This window comes from Verticillium nonalfalfae (assembly GCF_003724135.2).
Source record: "Verticillium nonalfalfae strain VnAa140/NRRL 66861 chromosome Unknown scaffold_132, whole genome shotgun sequence".
NCBI lineage: Eukaryota > Fungi > Ascomycota > Sordariomycetes > Glomerellales > Plectosphaerellaceae > Verticillium > Verticillium nonalfalfae.
Genome location: NW_021167357.1, coordinates 5 through 21,541, shown reverse-complemented (window position 1 = coordinate 21,541; position 21,537 = coordinate 5). Strand labels below are relative to the sequence as shown.

At 57.3% G+C, this 21,537-nt stretch overlaps 5 protein-coding genes and 1 non-coding gene across 6 annotated transcripts; 3 read left to right on the top strand and 3 right to left on the bottom strand.

Moving 5' to 3' along the window:
- Nucleotides 1-970: 970 nt before the first annotated feature.
- Nucleotides 971-1,062, top strand: D7B24_001595. The gene has a single exon. It is a non-coding gene; the product is annotated as a tRNA-Asp (tRNA).
- Nucleotides 1,063-6,240: 5,178 nt separating this feature from the next.
- On the top strand, nt 6,241-8,315 carry D7B24_001594 (uncharacterized protein; the record flags this gene model as incomplete). Its single annotated transcript, XM_028635819.1, has 2 exons — nt 6,241-7,023; nt 7,116-8,315. 2 exons carry the CDS (start codon nt 6,241-6,243, stop codon nt 8,313-8,315), a joined length of 1,983 nt encoding a protein of 660 aa, XP_028491787.1.
- A 4,136-nt stretch (nt 8,316-12,451) lies between these two features.
- On the bottom strand, nt 12,452-13,469 carry D7B24_001593 (uncharacterized protein; the record flags this gene model as incomplete). The annotated part of the gene is made up of 2 exons (XM_028635818.1): nt 12,452-13,226; nt 13,342-13,469. 2 exons carry the CDS (start codon nt 13,467-13,469, stop codon nt 12,452-12,454), a joined length of 903 nt encoding a protein of 300 aa, XP_028491786.1.
- Nucleotides 13,470-15,442: 1,973 nt separating this feature from the next.
- Nucleotides 15,443-17,043, top strand: D7B24_001592 (uncharacterized protein; the record flags this gene model as incomplete). The annotated part of the gene is made up of 5 exons (XM_028635817.1): nt 15,443-15,709; nt 15,777-16,072; nt 16,143-16,232; nt 16,297-16,364; nt 16,433-17,043. 5 exons carry the CDS (start codon nt 15,443-15,445, stop codon nt 17,041-17,043), a joined length of 1,332 nt encoding a protein of 443 aa, XP_028491785.1.
- An 801-nt stretch (nt 17,044-17,844) lies between these two features.
- D7B24_001591 (uncharacterized protein) lies at nt 17,845-19,625 on the bottom strand (the record flags this gene model as incomplete). Its single annotated transcript, XM_028635816.1, has 2 exons — nt 17,845-19,025; nt 19,142-19,625. 2 exons carry the CDS (start codon nt 19,623-19,625, stop codon nt 17,845-17,847), a joined length of 1,665 nt encoding a protein of 554 aa, XP_028491784.1.
- Nucleotides 19,626-20,125: 500 nt separating this feature from the next.
- D7B24_001590 (uncharacterized protein) lies at nt 20,126-21,154 on the bottom strand (the record flags this gene model as incomplete). The annotated part of the gene is made up of 1 exon (XM_028635815.1): nt 20,126-21,154. One exon carries the CDS (start codon nt 21,152-21,154, stop codon nt 20,126-20,128), a length of 1,029 nt encoding a protein of 342 aa, XP_028491783.1.
- Nucleotides 21,155-21,537: the final 383 nt, after the last annotated feature.

Below are 21,537 nucleotides of genomic sequence, written 5' to 3'. Positions count from 1 at the left end.
CCCCTGTCGCCCCGGCGATCCCAAGGGAAGCCGTAGCGTCCGTCGTCATTCCGGAGCTCTAGAGCCTGCCAGCCAGCTGCCATTGACAAGGCTCCAGACAGCCACTGACTCCTACCGAAAATGAGACGCAGACATGCCGATATGCGACGCGGCACACACATAGAAATACTGCCGAGAAGCTTGTATTGGCTTATTCGTTGGACCAGCCAGGAGACAGGCACGCCCGCATACCCATCCTGGGAGTAGCTCATCGGAACCTTTCCCAACAATCCCAATAGACCGCACGGCACGCCTCGAAGCTGGCAGCTGTGTTGTCGATGAAAGGAGAGTAAGCGGCTGCTTCAACATTCGTACGCTGTGTCAGCTTATTTACGCTACATAGATTGCCGATGTGATGCGCTTTTGGCCTTGTTCGGATGGGAGCCAACAAGAAAAGCCTCATCTATTTTCCCAGTACAGGCAAATTTGGTATCGAGATCAGTATGATCATCACCCTCCGCAGACCGTTGCAAGCCAAATGGCTGTCTCGGGTGCGAACTTGAATGCATTTCAAAAAAAAAACCCCACATGTCTGTTCTCCACGTGTATCAGCGTGTTGTACATCTCCCGAAGGGGCCGGACATTGCTAATTAGGAAGAATCTCCCTTGACAGCCAAGCTATCGCATACTGCAGTGTTGTAGGTTGGAATCCGTTTTGAACAAAAGATGTGAGCCAACTAGATCCGTATTCTCCGAAGCATCAGCAACAAAAGTCTTGCGACTCTATATCTCTTCGAGCCTTAAAATGGAGAGTCGAAATGTCGTTACAAAGGGTTGCTGACCCGACTCTTTACACGTCTTATACTCGCGGGCTTGCTGTCGACACCTCGTTTCTCATGTGGGTCACGACATTATGACAATCGCCACTCATTCACGCAATATGAAGCTGTCGGTGAGCGCGGCCATCACCAATCGGATAAACGATTCTTCATTCCGATTAGTCTAGTGGTTAGGATATCGGCTTGTCATCGCTCTTCAAGGCAGACTCCGCCGGGGACCGGGGTTCAATTCCCCGATCGGAAGACATCTTTTGCTTTTTCTGGTCAGGGGAAGACATATCATATTTGCAGAACGAGGGCGTGCCCGTTTTTGGGGGAGGGGCACAACTTATTGGCTTGGTGGCATGAGCAACGACAAAGCCTGAGCACGTGACCATCTGATCTTGTGAAGTAGTGGCTTTGATGTTTGTGTGGCTTGGGATTGGGGGGTCTTTGTTTGTGGCTGCACGGACCCTTTTCATGTCATCCATGTGTGATGACACTAGTACGGAAATGGAAGACTGTTGAGGCTGTCGCGTCTCCCTCACAACATCATAAAGGACAACATTTAGGGCGATACGGCCGAACAGCTACCAGATTCTATTCTGACTGGTGTTTTGCGAGTTAAGAAACTGTGAAAAAGACATTGCCAAAGAGTTGATAGAGCTTTTTCCAATGACGAGTCTACTCGGAGCCCGTAGTGTTGGCTGACCATATTTCCAGCTGTTTTCGCGTTGTTATGCTGGGCCCGGCACGAGAGTCTCGCGAGGTCACCTGACCCGTTTCCCCCTCCAAAACTGCCATATATTTCACGAGCGTCCACTTCCACATCAGCTGCTGCGACGACGTCGCAGGAGATGAGTCGGCGCGCGCGCTGGCCCATCGCAATTCCCGTTCATTCATATGTTCCGGCTCACTCAATCATGGTGCAGAAGCTGTCGCCGTCGCTAGCGCTTGTTTTTCGGTGTTCAGAAGGGTAGCAGGCTGGATTGGCAACACAGTACGCGCTGCCTGCTCACGTTGCCGGAGTCGTCGGGGGGTTGGACAGGAACAGCGGTCGGCTTTTTTGAGACCGCCAACGGCAGCCAGTCGCATGGTGCTGTTGCACCGCCCTGACGCAGAGCGTGTTGATTGTTTTGACTCGGGCTGCACCTCTGTGACGTGAGAGCAAGGCATCTCAGGTCCATGGTCGCGCGCATCCGCACCGCATAACGAACGAGCTGCCGTGTTTCATTGTGGTGTGCGCGCGAGAGTGTGAGTGTTGTCGCTCGTCCACAAGCTGACCTGCAAATTAGCTGAGGCAAGGACTGGCAATCGATAGTCTGCATGAGGATGGCATCACCCCCTCACCAGAACCGCCACGCAAGCTGCGCTAAGGTCGTCTCGAAGCGTCGGGGACCACATTAACGCCCCGTCTTTCGTGAGCGGACCTTGGACATGTTGTGCGCAAGTCTGCGGAAAGAGATCAGTCGTTTCGCATGGGCACGCGGCTCTCTCATCTCTCAGGACAGCAAGGTGCCTGTCTGTCCGTCCGTCTGTCTCTCCATCGACTTGGCTCAACTACGCGCTCCCCATGTCAGATCAGCCATGCTGGCCATGCTGCACCTGCACCGTACGCGCTTGCACGATCGAGACTGTCCGGCGATGGATGCGACCCTTGTCGCTGTCTGACGCCAGTCGCAAGACGGGGGGATTGCGCTGGCACTGTGCAACACGAAGCCCCGATGTGCGATGCGCATCGAAGCTTCGTCACGGAGAAACCAAGGGTCGCAGACGTTCGAACACACACTGTTCATGCGCCGCAAGGTGTGGAAAGGAAGTTCCTCCTTCACAGCCGTTCATCCTCATGCAGGCGTGTGAGTTTTGGCAGGTTTCGCAACGGATGGTCCAGATGCGATCGAGCGCCGATCGTCCCGGGCGCATCCAAAATGTGGATGGCCAGCTGGCTGGCTGCCTGGCAGCGGCCGAAACCTAGTCGTCATGAATGACTAGCATGTTCTGTCAAAATATCTACTGTACTCCAATGTTGGAAGAGAGAGAGGTGGAAAGAAAAAGAAAAAGAAAAGCATCAGCTGCAAATCTTTCTGATGCCGTGTGCGCGAGGACTACCAGGGCTTGCAATGCGCTGCCATGCGATGCGACACCACGCGATGCGCCGCGCTGGCAGGCTTTTGGGCAGCCGTCGCAAATCGCAAAAAGATACGATTAAGGTCGCATCCCATGGTACAGTTCAAAGCAAGCGCACATGGCCTGCATGCACACCGTAACTTTGGTCTGCAGGGCTTGCTCGGCGCGCCGGCGGGAGGAAGGCACAGAGACGAGTAAGGTACGACAAGCAAGTGCTTCACGGATGCAGTAGGAAACTCTCCGGGGCAGGCACTGCACGGAGAACAAACCATACATCTGGCAAAGCAGGGAGGTACCTAGGTAATAGGTTTGGTACCCAAGGTAAGGTACCTGAGGTAGGTAGGTAGGTGTTGTCCATTTACTTCGGGAACACCAGACGGAATCTCGTGGGAGAAGCGGCCCTTTGCGCTGTCAATCCTCAATTGAGTGACCTCGGGTTAAATCATGTGCCCCAGTACCTAGCCAAAGACCCTTGTCCGGTAGACCATCCATCGCATCCCCATGCCGCCTTGCGACGCTCGTTGGCCAGTGGAGAGACTGCCGGAGAAGCATCTTGAGGAGCGGTTTCTCGATGGGCGGCCAGGTGGCCAGGCGACTTTGAAACAAGAGGCCGGGGTACTCAATCTGACGGACTGGAAGCTTGTGCCTGCCATGGGCCACTCAGCGTCTGGCAAAGAAGAACCGGTCGCGGCCGATCAGTGCGTTGTTGGTCAACAGTCGGCGGTCCTGGTAGAGAGACTGTCCGGACTAGGCTGTGCCTGATACGACCACCGGGGCCATCTCACTTCAGATTCCGTTCGACTGGAACTGTCGGCCAGTCGCTGGCTGGCGAAGCATGGCTTGGCAAAGCAGAACGGTAGGCAGGTCGGTACATACCTGCGTACTAGCTGAGCAAGATGTGGCCGTGAGGTGGGGAAGATCGAGTCGCCGAGGGTCCTGTGCTCAAGTTTCTGGGTGTCATCCGGCCTGCCGCGCTTCCCTTCCCACCCACCGCTCACACATCTGGCGCCTCTAGTTGGACGAGTCACCCATGTCATTGGCCGGGACCAGGCGGTCGTGGTCGTGGCTCTGAGTCCTGGTTGCATAACACCATAACCGTGATCGCTCCGTTGTTTTCTTGTCTCACGCCCTGTTATTTACCTTATCAAACAGTGCCTGCCTCTTCAGGCGACTTTGACGTGTGAGCCTAGCGCCGGTGGATGTGCCTGGCCTGGTGCCTTAGGTAGGTACCTAGGTAGGTTGACCTGATTGATGGCCGTCATCCTACGGTGTACGATGAGCCTGAGGGGCCGCCAACCTTGCTATTGGTCAAGAGCCATCGTTCGCGGCACAGCGGAGCCAGGTAGCACGCCAGGTCCTCGAGGATGAACTGTTTCGTCACTGTCTTTTGCGTGAAGATGCCAGTGACTGAAGTACTGAAGTACGCCCGTGGGGGACTGGCGATCTGCTGGACAACAAGCCCAGTTGGGCGCTTCCACAAGCGCGCCTACGTGACGCTGTTGAAGTGTACATCGCTGGCCAGCGGGAATGAAAGCACCACCCGATCCTTGCTACCTCAGGAACTTGGGGGGAGGGCTGCAAGGCCAGATCCCTGGCGCTGGCTGGTGCGCTCGCCCGTAGTGCGCGAGATGGCAAATATCTCTCGAGAGGGCGATGCGAGGTGTGACAGACCAGAGCAAAGCTGGGCCGGTCGGAAGGGGGGTAGCAAACGGTGAAACGAAAGGGAAAAGGCGGGTGAGTTCGTCCATTGGCGCATGAGCTTCCGAGTCGTCCTCTTTTCGCGCCCAGCGTTCTTGGTCCGAATGCGCCTTACCAAATGCGCCGGAGTGCTGAACTGGACCAGCCTGGGACAGGGCACCACCTATTCCCTTTACCTGGGGACCACCTACCTGGCAAGCTAGGCAAGGTCGATATGGCTCTTCTTGCTTCGAGGTAAGGTCCGCTCGCCTGCGCGCACCCAGACTCAGATGCCAGTGCCACTGGCGGGCGGCAGTGGGCCATGAGGCAGGGGTGACAGAGGCAAGCGAGTGAGAGTGGGCAAGGGCAAGTGGGGTCAATACCTTCCCATCTTGCACCCCAGGCGCCAACCCTCCCAGGGGGTGAGGGAACAGCCGGTGAAGGTGATTACGATTGGAATTGCGACAGCAGAGGGGTTGAGGCAAACGACTGAGGAGTGCTCCTCCATGCGTGCGTGGGAGAGGGAAGAGGGTGGTGATGCCTGGCACAGCAGAAAACAGCCTCGATGTGTCGGCGATGAGGGAATGTAATGGTCAACAGCAGGCGGGTAGCAGGGAGGTAGCATCCTAAACCACCCAAGTGCCCACGCCACCCACGCAGCCCGCGCACTGTGCGGCGACCCCTGGCCGTTCGTGGCCTCGCAGGGTGTGTCACAGGGCCTTTAGGGAGTGGTGAGCGCCATTCCCAGTGGATGACATCGCTGAACAGCGCACCACGACCAGCCGGCCTAGGGGTGTAGACCGCAGTGCAGACCGCAGTGTAGACTATCAGCCGTCGACCGTGGCCAGCGGACCGCAGACCGCAGATTCAGAGACAAAATCGAACCTCGCTGGAACTCCTCTTTTCCCTCCCATACACACAACCCACGGATTGCTCCTCCCGTAGCCATCCTTCAACGCCATCACCTTCTCGTTTGGTGAGTCTTTTCCATTCTCTCGCTCTATGCGATCAAGTGAGTCCTCTGCTTTGCCCTCTCCCGCTCAGTCTCGCACTCCCATCATCCCGGGGTTCGCTCCACCGACCCGTCCTTCTTGTCCTGCCCAACCTCAGGTGTGCCGACTCACGCAATGCTGGGCCTGACGACCGATCGCTGTCCTCTACCCATCCCCCCCAATGAGCCATCTGCTTCATCCGCTTGCTCATCGCCGTTGCTTCGCGATTATCAATACTGATCAGGCATTCTCGACAAGTAGTTTCGAGGAAATTCCAACCCCGACCATTCCCTGATATCCTGCCGACTCGTCCAGTACCAATAACCGACCATACTTCCGACAGACCGCAATACAGGGCACGCATCACTTCGAATCCGTCCAAGCCCCGGTGTGACAATACTCTAGAAATAGTCAACGACTCATTTCTGGGTTAGAGGTCGGCATCAAGCAGAGGTGAAGGCACCAGTCGCTGCCGGGCTGCCACTCTCGTCGCTTCGGTCTCAGGGCGGACACCCTCACCCGACACCGACCCTCAGTGGACCAACAGGCTCCTGTTGTCCCATCCTCAAACAACCATCTCCGACAAACTCCATCCTAAACACCGCAGTACATCATTGTTCTCGCAGCGAGGTGAGGCGACAGTCAAAATGGCTTCCGCATCGCCTACACCTGCTGCGAACTGTGACCAGGCCGTCCGTTCCGCTACGGGCAGTGTCTCTCCTCACCAGGTCGCAAGCCCGAAGAAGGTCACATTCGAACTCCTCTTCACCGAGACGCAGGTTCGTGGCCGTCTTCCAATGCGTGTCGACATCTTTCCCCATGATTCTACCGACTCCATTGTCACCACTGTCAAGAACTTTTACGGGCTGTACTCGGGCCCGACCGGCTCCCGAGGCGTCAGTTTCGAGGATCAAGACGGTACTACCCTCATCGCCCGCTACGAGAATTTCCGCAATTGCATGACTGTCTATGTTCGTGTCATTGAGGATGCTCCCGCGGCCTCCTCCAATTCCTTTATTCCTCCAGCCTTCAACTCGGGCCCCAATCACACTCAGCCCTTCTACGGGACCGAAGCATACCCCCTTCAGGCGCCGCCGCACTTCACGTCCGAGTTCACAAGGACCGCTTCGCGGTCGCCCCGGAGGCGCAGTCCTTCTCCCTATGGCGGGCACGACCGCCGCAGCGCTTCAGCCAACACAAACCCACGTACGACCAAGAAGAGTCGATCGCGTTCCTCGAGGGCCCGTGATCCAGCCGCCCACCCACACGCTGAACTATACAGTGATAGCATCAACGGCTATAGCAGTGGCGATGGCGCGCCCGGAAGTACCACCTCCGGCAAGGCCAAGGAACAGCTCGGCAATACTGAGATTAGTCTTGAGAATATTGTCGAGGGTGGCCGTCGGAAGAGGGCCAAATTTGAAAGTTCGGTAAGCTTTTCCACGAATCGTGCTTCCCTTCTCGATGGACTCCTCTTGCTGCCTGTGGAGTATGGCTGATCTCGGTTCCCTTTTTTCTCCAGGAACTGCCGCTGTTCGCACCTCCGCAAATGCCAGCCGCCACATCCAACCCATCAGTGTCGCCTGCGCGTCGCATCGAACACCAGCGGCCCTCAATATCCCATGCGCAGCAGGGCCAGAACCCATTCACGAACCCTATACCGCTGCAGTCCCCGCAAAGCTATAACAACGGCTTCGGGCAGGCTGCTTTCTACGCAACACCCGCCTCTGACACTCGCCGCGCCCGCAACAGCATTAGTCACAGCGGCCAAGGCAGTGCTCATGCTGGTATGTCTGGCATCCTACCGACACCAGACCCGACTGTCGGCAGTTGCATGTCAGAGGAGGACAAGGATGTCGCCATCCAGCTAATGCGCCTGGGTGACATGTCAAACATCTCTCATGGGCGAACATCGGCGTCGACTCTTGATGACACATTCAGCGGTCGCGCTGACGCTGCCTCGTCGACTGGTGCCACTAGTGAGGGGGACAGCGACAGTGAAGAAGAGCTCCCTGAGGCTCGCCGCCAGAAGCTCGATGCCGCTGGAACTATGCGCAAGATTTACCAGACCACCGAGAGCCACTTCATGCCTCCGAATGGTGGTCTTGACAGGGGCGCCACCCTCGGTGAGGACGCCGCGACCCGACCCACCCATGAAGATGAGCCTTCTGTGAAGCCATTGAAGTCCAAAACGGCCCTGCCAGACATGCCCAGGCCTAAGGTCTTGACCTCTGCAGTCAAGACCAGCAAGACATCAAAGGCAAGCAAAGTGCCTCGTCCTGTTGGTACCACCAAGCCAAAGAAACCTGCTGCTTCTGTGGCAAGCAACGGCCCCATGTCGCCGTCCTCGCTGCCTCCGTCGCGAAAGCCGTCTGTCACAGCTGGCGTGCCCCTTCCACCGGGTGCTGTTGACGAGGAACAGCTTGACCTCTCTGCCAAGCCGCGCTGTCAACGCTGCCGGAAGAGCAAGAAGGGCTGCGACAGGCAGCGTCCTTGCGGTCGCTGCAAGGACGCCGGTCTCAGTGCCGACCAGTGCATCAGCGAGGATGAAGGCAACGGCCGCAAGGGTCGCTATGGTCGCCACATGGGTGTCCCCATTAAGATGGAGGACATCGCTGTCGGTCCATCGCATCCCTCCCTCATGCCTTCAGCAACTCCGGTGTCCGCTGCTGCTGCCGCCGCCGCCGCTGCTGCGGACAAACTGAAGAAGCGCAAGCGGTAGAAGTACGACACAAATGATAGCCTTCAGCTTGTGTCTGCATTCACAATGGATGCGATTCCGATGAGGCAGAGCAGACTAAGACAGGGTGCAGCTGTCGTGAGGGCTACGATTCTTTTTGTCAAGGTCACGGGGTAGGACGGGGAATCGGGAAGTAATGGAGAGGACCTGGCAAGGTCACTTTCACTCCTTGATGGCGTTTGGAATGGTGTGGCTCAGCGGCAAGCAAGCAATCATGACGGTTTCCTTATTCTTTTCTTTCCTGTCCTTGGTACTCGATTTACCGCCTGGAGCCAGCGACACCAAGCTGGCCGATGATCGCAAAAAGGCTGTGTAGGACTGCGGCAGAAAAGGTGTGCCGTGTTGGAATACACGCATGCTGGATGACGGCAGGAGGCGCTGCATGGGTGTGGGATACGCCGCGCTGTACGGCAAAAGGCTGAGGCGAGATCGGATGTTCTCTCCTGGCTGGACAGAGGGTGGGATGGGGGGCAGGTTGAGTTGTTCCTGATGTTGGTATTTCCTCCTGTTTTACCGTGTATTTCCTAGGTTTCCTGTTTCCTTTGGAGGGCGCGCAGAGTCTCTTGGTACCCGTTGTGCGACTGTGGTTTTGCGTTGCAATTGTTGCCGCGTGGCTTGACTTGACTTAACCTGGACTCTGTGCAACGAGCACATGGTTGTAGCGACGTAACACGAGCGCTACCTCTGAATAAAGTTGACGCATCAATATGAGTAGGTGCCTTGGAATTTCCATGATGGTTTTCATTGATCAATGGCATTTGGAGCGATGCGCGCACAAGGCGCTATGCACGCGACACGAAAAACGACTATCATCGGTGGTCGCGATACCCTCATCAACCAGTATTTGGGTTGAGAAGTGAGCCAGCGCTAAGCCCTTTCAGAGGCTCGTCGTACCGTCCGAGATACAGTGCGCGGACTTCACTACGCAACACCAGATTACGTCACTTTTGACCCCGCGATCAAGGTGCGCACGACGCCATGCGACGGCAGAAAACAAGAGATGCCGTCGCTGAAAGTTTTCAAGACTGATCATTGGAGGCACCCAGTCTCGTTTTCAATACTCGTCATTTCTACGGCGCATTGCTCCAACGTTTGGCACGTCGTGCGACACCGGGCAGGCGGTTGCGCGGTTCGTCCCGCCCGCGGCTGAGGCCGTGCAGCAAGAGGGGTTGAGGCGGTGAAGTCTTATCAGTCGGGCCGTGGGGCGCCGCGATAAGGCGGGATGCCATTGAAAGCGGGGCCCGTGCCCCCTTCTTTCTCAACCCCCACTATTTTGGGCCCCGGAGGGGGGCAGGCGGTGCCTCCGCCGAGTACCGAACTGGAGGCCCCGCTCCCCGGGGGCTAAAGCGGGGATCATCTTGACTGCACGTGGCGATCCGATTCCACACAGCTTGGCGGTCTGCGGCCTTGAGTATCTTGGTGTTGATGAATGTCATTCAGCGAAGGTGTTTCCTTCCGATGATTAAAACTTCTGTCCCTTCTTCTTCTACCGTCTGAAGCATCTGCTGTGTGCGTAACGTCGTCTCATTCACCCTGAACGAAAACAACACATAGGGTCGTATTCTGTCAATGCAGGCCCGTTGAACCCTGTTTGCTGACCTGAACAGCATGTTTGCGTCATATTTTCCATTCATGCGACGTTTTGTATACTCTCGGCTTGTCGAATTTCAAATCCTTCTGTTTCCTGGTGTTCTTGGAGAGGTTTGGTCATCGGTGGCCCTCGGGGGGTAGGGATTGCACTAAATTATTCATTACGACATAACCCGACCGATAATATAGCCTGTGTGACTGAAGGCCATCAATCGCAATCGCATCTTTAGCTATGAGGCTATCTCTGTCTTTTGGAGTCCTCTGGTACGTGGTATGTTTACCTAAATGTATTCCAAGCGAGCGACAATGTATCAAGGAATTTTACGCTGTTGTTTCGAATTAATTGTTGAGTCTGCACTGCCAGCCGTCTGCCATTATATTTTCCACGAACCATCCTTTTCTTTTTGCACGGCATACCAACTATGCCCCTCTGCCAGCTCGCGCCTTGCCGCTGTTGGGTGATCGATTTCTATGGTCCCATTTGCACGCGAAGCCTCAAAGTGTATAGCCACTTCCGTTTTGTAGGGCTAGGCTTTGAATTTTCAAAGCCCCCCAAGCGTACTCGTTGTCTGTAACTTCAATTTGTCTGTATCATTTCAGGACATGCCTGGTCATTGTAAAGGTGGCTGACATGTGCTGGATAACAACGCCCGTGCCAACACAATGCCGACGAGTCCAGCCCCAGTTTTGGCTTCTCAGCTCCCCCAACGAACAAAGAGACCACCTGAAGGATGTGTAAGTGGAATAGATCCAGGCCGGGAACCTCTCTCAGCCTCTCCTGGAGCCTGGTCACAAGTGATTCTCCGAGAATTGACGGTGCTCTGCCGGCGATATGCTGTCCCGTCGCTCATCCGCACACGCGCGGACTTCACCGATCAACTTGATCTACGATTCCCCGCTCCTGAACATGCACAACAACAGGTCTTCAACCGGAATGCATGCCAGAGCTATCGAAGCGTTCTTGATGCCAGAGCTATCGAAGCGTTCTTTCTCGGCTCCGCTACAACCGTTCTTGGCATCGTCTGACGAGACTCGACAGGACAACCGGCAGACGATGCTCGCGCAGTAACGATTCTGACGAGAATGTTATGGATGTCTTAATCATATGCCGCAATAGCGTGGTAAGCTTACAATTGACGGGGCCTGACAATAACCGCAGGGCCCACGATGTCTGCTCCCGACCTTGGTGACGTCAATTTGTTTATCACCCTGCAATCGCATATCAGCTTACGTCAAGTCAGCAGTGCATATCTGCGGGCAGGTTCTAGATAGATTTATACACTATCGATTGAGCACGCCACCGTTATGTAGTTTTGAGGAGATGGAAGGCCTGGATCTTGACACTTTCAGGACATCCACCGTAAACTTAGTAACGAGTCCACTCTTTTGGTCTGAATGAAAATACATATATCGACCGTAGCGATCTCTTAATAATGCGGATCTTCAAAAGTACCCGTTGAAACCAAATTCCAGGTAGATAAGATCTTGGATGGTTTCTATAAATGAGTAGCGGATCTATTGTTACGTCTATTCGGCCTTCTCCTCGACGTCTAAGCCGACGGGGTAGTAGTAAAACTCGGCTTAGTAGTCGCGACATGCTACAAGGCCGTCGTTCATCGCCGAAGACGCGGGAAGCCCTTCCATACTAGTAACCAACACGCGGTCTTTGTCTAGCTATCTGATGACGATACTTTTGACGTTGGCTGTGATATCAAAGCCGTAGTGCGGCCCCTGGATTTCGTATAATAGCTGCGATGACACGGTTCCGACCGAGACCTCACCACCAGTGCTCTCCTCCTTCCGAGTCGCAGGCTGCGCCTAAATCACAGGCTTCGCTGATCGGATGGGACGTGCACCTCGATACAGCCTGTGTGCTGTTTGCGAACGGAGCATTGTGCTCCCGGGCCCCATATCTTGGCTATATCCTAGAAACTGTCCGAACTACCCCTGTTGGTGATCTCCGCACCAGACCCTCGTCGTCGGAACACTTCAACGAAGCTTCTTTGCGGTGGGCCGCTCTCTAGTATCAATATATGCGATAATAGCACAATGGCAATGTGGAGCGGCAACATCTTTGCCGGGCGATCTGTGGATGGCTGAGCTTGATCATTCGCCGCCATCGTCTGATGTGGCCTCAGTATCGGCTGTGTGTCTAGTATTTTCGTTGGCTCTATGCCTTTCATGACAAATGGCTCACACGAGACGAGGGCATGTAATTCGGCGCAAGAATCATGGCGACGATTGGATGAACGACTCGGTTTCGACAGTGAACAATAGTACCCAGGCTTGCGGGGCTCAGGCCTTCCGGGGCAAGCCTAGATCGTCCCGTCACCAATATGGCGAGAGGGACGCCGGTCAAAGCCCGGGCGTGTGTTCGTCAGGTTCATGCGAAAATGCGACAGTATGAGGGTATTCAATTGTCTTTTTGAATGGCACGGTCGGAACGACGATCAATCAGGGTTCTTCTGGCTCCTTCATGCTCGTGCCGCTTATCCATGTGAGATCAGACCATTCTTTCCCCGTAGGAATCATGGGCCTGACAGGTCGGCCAAGACAGTCTTTATAATTTGGGCCAGCTGAGTGCCCTCCTCCCATACAACATCGTGGTTGCCAGTGAGATCCTTGGTGACTTTGACCTGAACCTTATCCTCCCCCAGCCGCTTGGCCATGAGGTCAATCTCAGTCTCATCGACGAGCTGGTCATCGGGCGACCAGAAAAGGTAGGCACGCGTGGAGCCGAGCTGCTCGTTGAAGTTGCCGCTGTAACAGGCAGGTATGCGATCGTTCCAGGTCGACTCGTCGTCGCCAAACGCCCCAGCAATGAAGGCGGCGTAGGGGGGACCGTGGCGCTGGACAAATTTGCGCAACTCATAGATGCCCGAGACGCCGACGACAGCAGAGGGCAGGATGACGCTAGGGGTAGGTGCGGCAGGGGCACCAAGGCCGATGGCGGCACCACCCATGGCCAACTGATACGCCATGGTGGCACCGGCAGAATGGCCGATCAGGACATAGCGGTCGCCAAAGGCATACCGCTCCTGTAGACTAGCGAGAGCGGCGCGCACATCGAGCAGGTGATCGGGGTGGCGGGCTTCCTGCAGCTCCGAGGGCGGCACGGAAGAAGGGTCCTGGGGAAATTCGGGGTGGGGGGAGAGGCGGTAATCGATGCTGGCGAAGGCACGGATGCCGGAAGAGGTGAGGCCGGGGCCAGAAGGGTTGGCGGAGGCGAGGAGCGAGCGAATACAGGGAACAAAGCCCGGGTAGAGTTTACGTGGATCACGCCAGGCGCCGCCGTGGATGAAGCTGGTGGAGAGGAAGAATGAGACACGGGATGAGCGAGTTCTGATAGACGAGGCGCGAAGGGGGGGAGGGGGGAAGGGGGCAGGGGGCTGGAGGGCAGAGAGTGCGCACAACTTACATGATCCAGTATCCCTTGTCGTCGCCAGCCAACTGGGGCGGGAATTGCCATGTGCCAACCCTTTGGAGAGAGTGTTCGCCGTAGCTGTGTTGGGCAAAGATCAGAGGCGTGTCGTCAGCTGTGTCCATTGTGCCTGATTGCCTGAGTTGTCGAGACCTTGTTGGCGCGTTTTGTGGTGTAGTGGTGAGATTGGAGTCGAAACAGGTCGTACCTCACCTGGGCCCAAGGCGTCTTGAGCTCTTTCTCCACCCCCTCACCCGCCAGACGAGCCAGACTGGGACGAAAAAGGCCGTTTGGTGTGTTGATGTCGACCAGCGTGATGTGGTTAGCGACGCTTGCGATGGACCAACGCTATTCGTGCGGCGTGTGGGCACGACAGGGGTTCGGGCCAGGGTGCATGCATGAGAGGTGACGCGACGGGCAGGGCGGGACGACGGATCAATGTCGCTGATGAAGGTGTTGGTTGATAGCGTGGGAGCGAAGAGACAGAATTTGTGTGTGCCGCGTGCCATGCAGGAGGAGATGATGGTCGAGGACCTACCTGCGGACCTGAGGTACCTTACTTATCTTACTTATGACGGTGTGGGTGGTGGCAGGTGAGGAGACAAGACCAGAAGCACCGCACTCCAAGCGGGTAATAAGGCAGGAAGGGGGGGTGGCAGGAGATCGAGAGGCAGGTATCAGGGAAATGTGCTGTGTAACCAAGGTACCACCTACCTTACCTTAACTTTCGCCTTACCTAAGGTACATGGACACTGAGAGAGATACTTTACCTTGGCTGTGTATCCAGCGCAGTGTCGAACGGATGCATTGCTCCAAAAACGAAAGTCTCCCTCGACGTCGTCGTGGGATCCCAAGGACGGAAAGTTCCCACGTCGCTGTTTCACATTGGCGAGGTGCCCTTGCCAATTCCTACACCGTGGGACGGTCGCGGGCTGCTACGCCCTTCCTTTCGCCCGAAGACATACTGTAGAGGCAGTCGCAAAGAGTCCGTCCACAGCACCTGCCAATCATGCTCTTTCCCAAGACGACGGATCAGGGGCACCGCTGACAGGCATCCCCCCTCCTCCCCGCGGCCGCTTTCCCCCTTGCCTTTCTGCTCCCCCATCACGCACTAATGCTGCAGACCTGCAAACTACCCTCGTCTGTAGTGCCATTCGCGTTCGCATCCCCATGCCATTGACGAGCCACCAGTCTTCTGCATTCATGGCTGGAAATCCTACTGGTGCCTGTTGAGGCACCTCGCCATTCTCGGCCTCGACGAGCCTCGATGAGCCTCGATAACAAGGAGGGCCAGAACAACTTGCCCAGCACTGCCTGCAAAGGCGCTGACCGAGGGCGCCGCCACGGCGGGGCCTTTTTACGAGCCCAGAGGCGACATATACGGAGCCTAGCTAGGCAAGGTACCTGAGGTAGGTCGGTAGGCTGCCTTAGCCACCTGCGACAGAACGCCGAATCTCGTGGTCCTTTCGTCGCTAGAGGCTCTTCCCACACGCCTCGCGTCTCGCCTCGCCTCGCCTGTCCTCGCCTGCGCTTCGAGCCCAGATTCACTACCCTGTCGTCCACATGGGGGGGCCCGGGAGGGAGAGCGATGGTGCCTGGCCGGGATCACACTCTGCTAGCTTGCCTGCAGAACCGCAGAACCTTGCAGCCTTCATTAACGGCCAGCACAGTTGGGGCGCCGCCGTCGCAGCCATCATCCCTTGTGTGTCCGGCTGTCGGCAAACACGCACAGCACGTAGACTCGACTGGACTCGAGATGACAACACGACGGCGTTGTTGGCTGCAGGACCCGGCTGGCCATCTGCTAGCACAAGCTCACGTGTAAGGTGCTGTTCGGTGTTGGCTGTATTGACGCGGCGGATGAAGTCCCCCTCCCCCCTTCTCGGCCATCTCTTCGCGGCTCTATGCTCTGTGCTCTTTGTGCTATGCTTTCCTCTGCGTCTGTCCCTCTCTCCTTCAGTTGTCGTCTTCCATTGGATTTCTTTTCCTTTCTTCTTTCCTTTCCATTTCACTTATTCCTGACCGTGTGGATTGTTCTCTGGAGATCCGGAGAGGCCGGCCCTTGACTTCAGACTCTGGAACGAATCAACCTCCATCCATGGCCGGGGTGGATCTGACCGAAGATCATGGAGGAGCCCTCGTAGCTACTGCCATCTCCTTCCTCGTCCTCAGCTGGGTCTCGGTCATACTGCGCACCTATGTGCGCGCCATCTTGACCAAGGCCTACCAGGCCGACGACTGGCTCATGCTCGTTGCCCAGCTCATCTTCACCGCCTCCTGCGTCTTCATCCTCGCCGGCGTCGACAATGGCCTTGGCATGCACAACAAAGCGCTGGAACAGTCCCGGGAGATCAGGGCCCTGATGGTGAGTTCTGTCATGTCCCGACGGCTTCACGTTTGTCCACAGCGACTAAACCGCACACGCCTTCAAGTATCAAGCCCTCGCTACCGCCACGTATGTCTTGAACATGATGTTCATCAAGTTCAGCGTTGGCATCTTTCTCTTACGCCTGACCACCTCAAAGGGATACATCTGGACGATATACATCAGCCTGGCCATCGTCATGATTTGGACCCTCGTCATATTCTTCTGGAACATTTTCCAATGCCACCCCGTCCAGGCTCAGTGGGACTACACCATTCAAGACGCGACCTGTGTGACGCCCGACCACATCGTTTCTGCTGCCTACTCCATCTCCGTCATGACCATTTTGAGTGACTGGCTATAGTCAGTTTAGCCCGCCATGCACGCACGCGCGCACATCAACCGCCGAGACCCTCGCTAACCATTTCAACAGTGCCCTCATGCCCATACCCATGATTTGGAAGGTAAAAATGACCGTGCCTGCCAAGATATCTGTGATTTTGCTTTTGAGTTTGGGTATCTTGTAAGTCGCCCACCCGAGCAACCCAGCATCGAAATGTGCCGTACAGCACTCACTCCATCCACAGTGCCAGCGTTGCGACGTTGATTAGGCTCAAGTTTCTGGCTGACTTGAACGATCTCGACGATATACTCTGTAAGGCGAATCCTTCTCTTTTTTTCCCGCTCAGCTATTACCCCGTGATTACTGACGCGGTCTCATAGTCGCTGGTACCGATGCCATGGTCTGGACTCTCGTTGAACCAGGCGTCGCCATCGTTGCCGCCAGTCTCGTCACGATCCGGCCACTTCTTCGACTCTTCCGCTTGCACGGCTTCGAATCCACCGGACGTACACCTGGCCCCAGTGGCACAGCGCGGTCCGGCACGCAGCGATCCGTTGGGAAGATGCCGGCGTACGGTCACGGCGAATTGACCGCCATCGACATAGAATTGGCCGAAGCGAAATCCTCTGGGTCGTACGCAACATTGAGCATCAAATCCAATCCTCCACCGTTACATATGTCACCCCTGAATATGTCGCCATTTGATCCAGCGGCGCCAGGCGTGTTGCTGCGGCCGCCGCCATTTGAGCACCGAAGAAGTAAATCAAAGAGTCTCGACGTGCACGAAAGCTTGCAAGACGACGGCTCTCAGCCTGCGAGAAGGAGCTACATCAACAGCGAAATGTATGTTATCGAGGGCCCTGGCGCTGGGGGCGTCGACAAGTGGACGGGCGATAGACTGCGCTCACCGAGCGTATCCTCGGACGACCTGCATGGGGTGGACGCACAGAGTCAGCATAGTGGCCGCGTGGGATTGAGCGGCAGGCGATAATGGATCTGAGAAACAGGAGACCTGACATTCCGTGGATCTCAATCGCTCGGCTCTATTTTCCTCTTTCCACTCTTTGCGGAGCGACGGGATTTCTGGTCGCTGGTATGAGAACACATCATCGGAACTTGCATTGATTTGGGAGAGGCACCGTATATCATGTACATAAGTCTGGGCTTGATAGATGGCTGGCGAACAGGCGTTCTTCAGAAGAGCCATTGGAGCTCCAGCTTGGGACCTACGACACGACTGCAGTCTTTTATTCAAAACGGATACCTCTTGGAATCAAGTGTGAATAATGACAAAGGGACTTGTCTTGTCACTCTCCACCAAGATGCCACAACCGGACGTGACACCATGTTAGCCGAAGCACTTGCAGTTCCGCGGTACCACAAACCAGGCAATGAAATTCTCTCGCCTTCCTACGACAGCGAGCGACGAGTATGCAATGGGGTGACTACTGTATACGCAGTCTGCCCTGTTTCCGGGCACCAATAAACCAATACAGTGGTGTCACCAGTTCAATCATGTTAGCCAGCTCTCTGCCTGGCTTCATATGATTCGAGCCAGTGGAGAAAAGAGGAAGGGTATATTTCCGCCCGTGGCGTTTGCTGCTCCGGATTGAGAAGCACCCAAGCCAGCAAGCCTCTGTATGATCTGCCACCTGTTTCTAAGGTATACGTGAAAATCTTGAACCAACTCCATTTTGCGTGGGCGCACCTGCGTCCCTTTCACCGCCTCGATGAAGTCCGGGCATATGTATATGTCTATGAACGCCAGAGCAGGCTGCCCCGTAAACAAGACTCACTCGTCGATCTTGAGATCTTCAGGGTTCACGACCCACTCCTCTTCATCACTCCATCGTGGTGCCAGGACGAAGCGGCCCATGATCTTGCCCATGCCGTAGGCATCACCGCCATGCTCTGCGTTTTTGGCCTTCTCGTCCGCCTCTTCGATGATGACAGCCGTCGTCAAAAAGTTCATGCCAGCGGCCGGACCAAGCTCGAGGGTGCAGCCGCCCCAATCAAATTCGACCTTGCCCGACTTGCGCACATTCATCTTCCCAATCATGCCGCCCTGCTTGAGGTCCTCGGCCATTTCTGACACGGACACCTTGGTTTCGCCCTCGACCTTGGGCTTCCTCTGCTCGTCGCTGCCTGTCAGGTCAATCGAGCCCCCGGCACCCTGCTCTAGCATGACCGTGTCGTCCCCTTCCGACTTGACCACGGACGAACCGGAAAGGACGTGCAGCGGAGGTAGGACAGGTGGGAACTGGAACAGATACAGGCGACCATCCCTGTTGTGGGTCAGGCTTCCGTCGTCCGCCGGACCAAGCTCGCTCAGCAACATTCTCATGTCGGCTGTCATCATCTCCGTCTCTGTGTCCAGGGCGGCCTTCTTCTTCGGCTTGCGCTCGGCAGGCCCATCTCCGACGGGGGACACAGACTTGGAGTCAATCTCCATGGGTTCGGCGGCCTGTGACTTGTCGTGCGCGTCAAAATCGATGGACACGTCGGCGTCCCCTTCTGCCTTGACGTCGGTGACGCCCTTGGGCGCGGCGTGCCACACGGCATCATCCTCCTGCGCCGGCTGCGGCTTGTTGGGCCTGGCCCTGTCTTCGCCCTCGACATACAAGCTCTCCTCGTCTTGGGCGTGTTCCTCGGCCTCCAGCTCCGCCGTCGTGGCCAGCGCCTTCTTCTCCTCCTTGCGATCGACGCGGAGGATGCCCATGGGCCAGCGGGCACCGGGGTCGGCGTTGATGAGGGCGGCGGTCGCCTCATCCGAGGCGTCGGGTTCGCGGTTCGGAGGCATGCCGGCGAATCGGTCGGCATTGATGCGCGCCTCGACGTCGTACAGCCCCGACGGCCCAAAGCCAGGCTTGCCCTCGCCTTTGACGCCGCGTGCCGTGCTGCCAAAGCCTGACCCCCCGGCGCCTCCTCCACTGCCGCCTCCGCCGCCCCAACCGCCCGATCGACCGGAAGCACCTGGAACGCAGATCCGTTAGCAAAAAATCAAAAAAGAATTAAAAAAAAAATCAAAGGCCCCGACGTGTGTTTGTCTGCGACAGACACAGCGCGAGGACGGAAGGGAAAAAGCGTACTCTCGAGAAACTGAGAAAACGGGCCGCTGGCCGCGGCACCGCCGCCTCTGCTCATGGCACCGCCGCGGCCCATGGCGCTGCCTCGACTCCTCTGGCTGCGGCCGCGCGTGCGCGCCTGGTTCCGCGCCTCCTCCTTGGCGCGCACGTTCTCCTTGCTCTGCTCCTGCCGCGCCAGGGCATCGCGCGACGCCTCGTCTCGGCGAATGTTGCGCGGTCGGCGCCCGGCTAGCGGTCCTCGCGTGGGTTTCGCGACCGCCTCGCCGCGGATCGACGGGGGCATGCTGCTGTCGGTTGGGGCTGTGGTGACGGCGGCATGTTGTGCTGCTGCTGGCGTGGTCGCTTCGGCGGCGGCGGCTGCTGTGCCTGCGTTCTCGGCGGGTGTGACTCCGGCTGCGGCGCCCTCCCTGCCACGGCCTCTACCTCGTGTGGCAGCCCCGGCGGCGCGGCCACGAGGCCGACCTCGACCTCTGGCCTCCGGAGCCATGACTGTGCGGCTGGTGGGTGGGAGGTTGGAAGCGACGAAGGTTCGTTTTTATCCCCACCCGAGGTTGCTGCCAGCTGCCAGCTGTGAGGCGTTGTGATGTGTCAATCCAAAAAAATCAAAATCGGCTCTTTCTTCGGTGACAGTCGAGTGCCTGGAGATCCCTGTGTCGGTGTGTGTGTGTGTGTGTGTCGGAAGGCGAGCTTGTTATGCCATACAAGTTGGTGATCACGGCAGGTGCAGTTTCATTCTTTGCTGAAATGGAATTCGCGGGGCAGCTTTTTGGACATGCGCCAGACCGATGCAAGGGCCGCCGCCGTGGACAGGGATTAGCACAGTGGTGGGGCACGAGGTCCCATCAGCATCATTATGCCTACTTGCCCCTCCAACATGGTGCTGTCGACGCATTCGAGAAGACGCATTCGAGAACGAGGGTGGCTGAACAAATGAAGTGAAACATGGGACACGTTCAATGAAATTCTTGATTGCATTGCGCTGCGAAACTACCGCAGACAAATCATGGCCTGGTCTCCGTAGAGCTCCGTGATGCTTCCCTCCCTCGACAACATGTGGGCAATCCATACACGGCCGCCCTCGACGGTGCCTGCGCCAAACTTGACGACGACGCATCCCCGGACACTGGCGGCCGACCACAGGACGGCGTGCTGCTTTTCCATGGCGAGCCTCTGCAGACGCCACGAGTCCTCGGCCGACCGGTCCGTCTCCTCCCTTTCTCGCGCTTCCACCGTCCTGAAGTCGCGCGCACCGAGGCGGGGCAGACGACCGAACTCGGCGAGGAAAAAATCACCCAGCCTCTGCATCTGGGGCCCTCGCAAGAGGAGGCTCCCAAAGACGCCGTGGCCGTGCATGGATCCGCGCAGAGGCCTGCCCGTCAGCGCGGACGCCCGCTCGTCGAGCACGACCGTGTCTCGGACGAGCAGCCGCGCGGCGCCGGCGGCAGGGGTCTCGTCAGCGTCGCCGTCGTCGCCGTCGTCGCCGTCATCGCCGCCGAGCCAGATCTCATTGCGGCCCTTCCACCGCGCGAACCCCCAGTCTTCGCCCCGCGCCGAGCGGCCCTGCGTCACCCAGTCGAGGAGGCACAGCGAGGCGGTCGGGGCGAGGGTGAAGCGCTGCGTCTGCTCGTAGACGCTGTCGTCAAAGGGCTGCACGGGGTCCGGCAGCAGGCAGAGGCCGGCGCGGGCGGCGATGCGGGCGCGCAGCGCCTGGCGCGTGACGATGGTCTTGGAGGCGGCCTTGAAGATTTTCGTGTGGCCCTGCGTGACGATGCTCAGGCGCGCGTCGGGCCGCACGAGGATCTCGAGATGGACGTGGTCGCCGCCGACGAGCCCGCCGCCGTAGGACAGCAGGAACACGAGCGCGCTCTTCTCGCCGGCCGTCAGGGACGGCGAGATGAGCTTGAGCGGATACTGGTACGTGATCGACTCGAAGCCGGGCTGGCCGTTGGGCAGCAGCCGCGCGACGATGCGGCCCTCACCGGGCGCTGACGATGATTTGGGGAACGGCGAGTCCATGGGCCGTGGAGGCTCTGCGGCAGCCACACCAGCAGAGAAGTTGGCTGGCTGGTGTGAGGTGGTGCATGGAGGTGTAGGCTCGAGCAAATAGCACGCCGCGAGGCCTCGTAGCTACTGATGGACTGTCTATAGCGAAAAGAGCAAGCCAAGTACCTAGGTAGGTACCTGACCTACCTGATCTAAGGCACCTACCCTACCTTAGGTAGGTAGGTAGGTAATACCCAGGGGTCCTTCCCACGCTTGCTCAGGTCCTGCCGTTCAGAGCCGGCGGGGTCGACCGTGCGAGCAACAGTGCGTTTTTATCTCTCTGCCCATCCCCGTACTGTATACATCACACGACCCCCCCCCCCCCCTTCGCCCCTGGCGCCCAGGAGCCTGGGGTC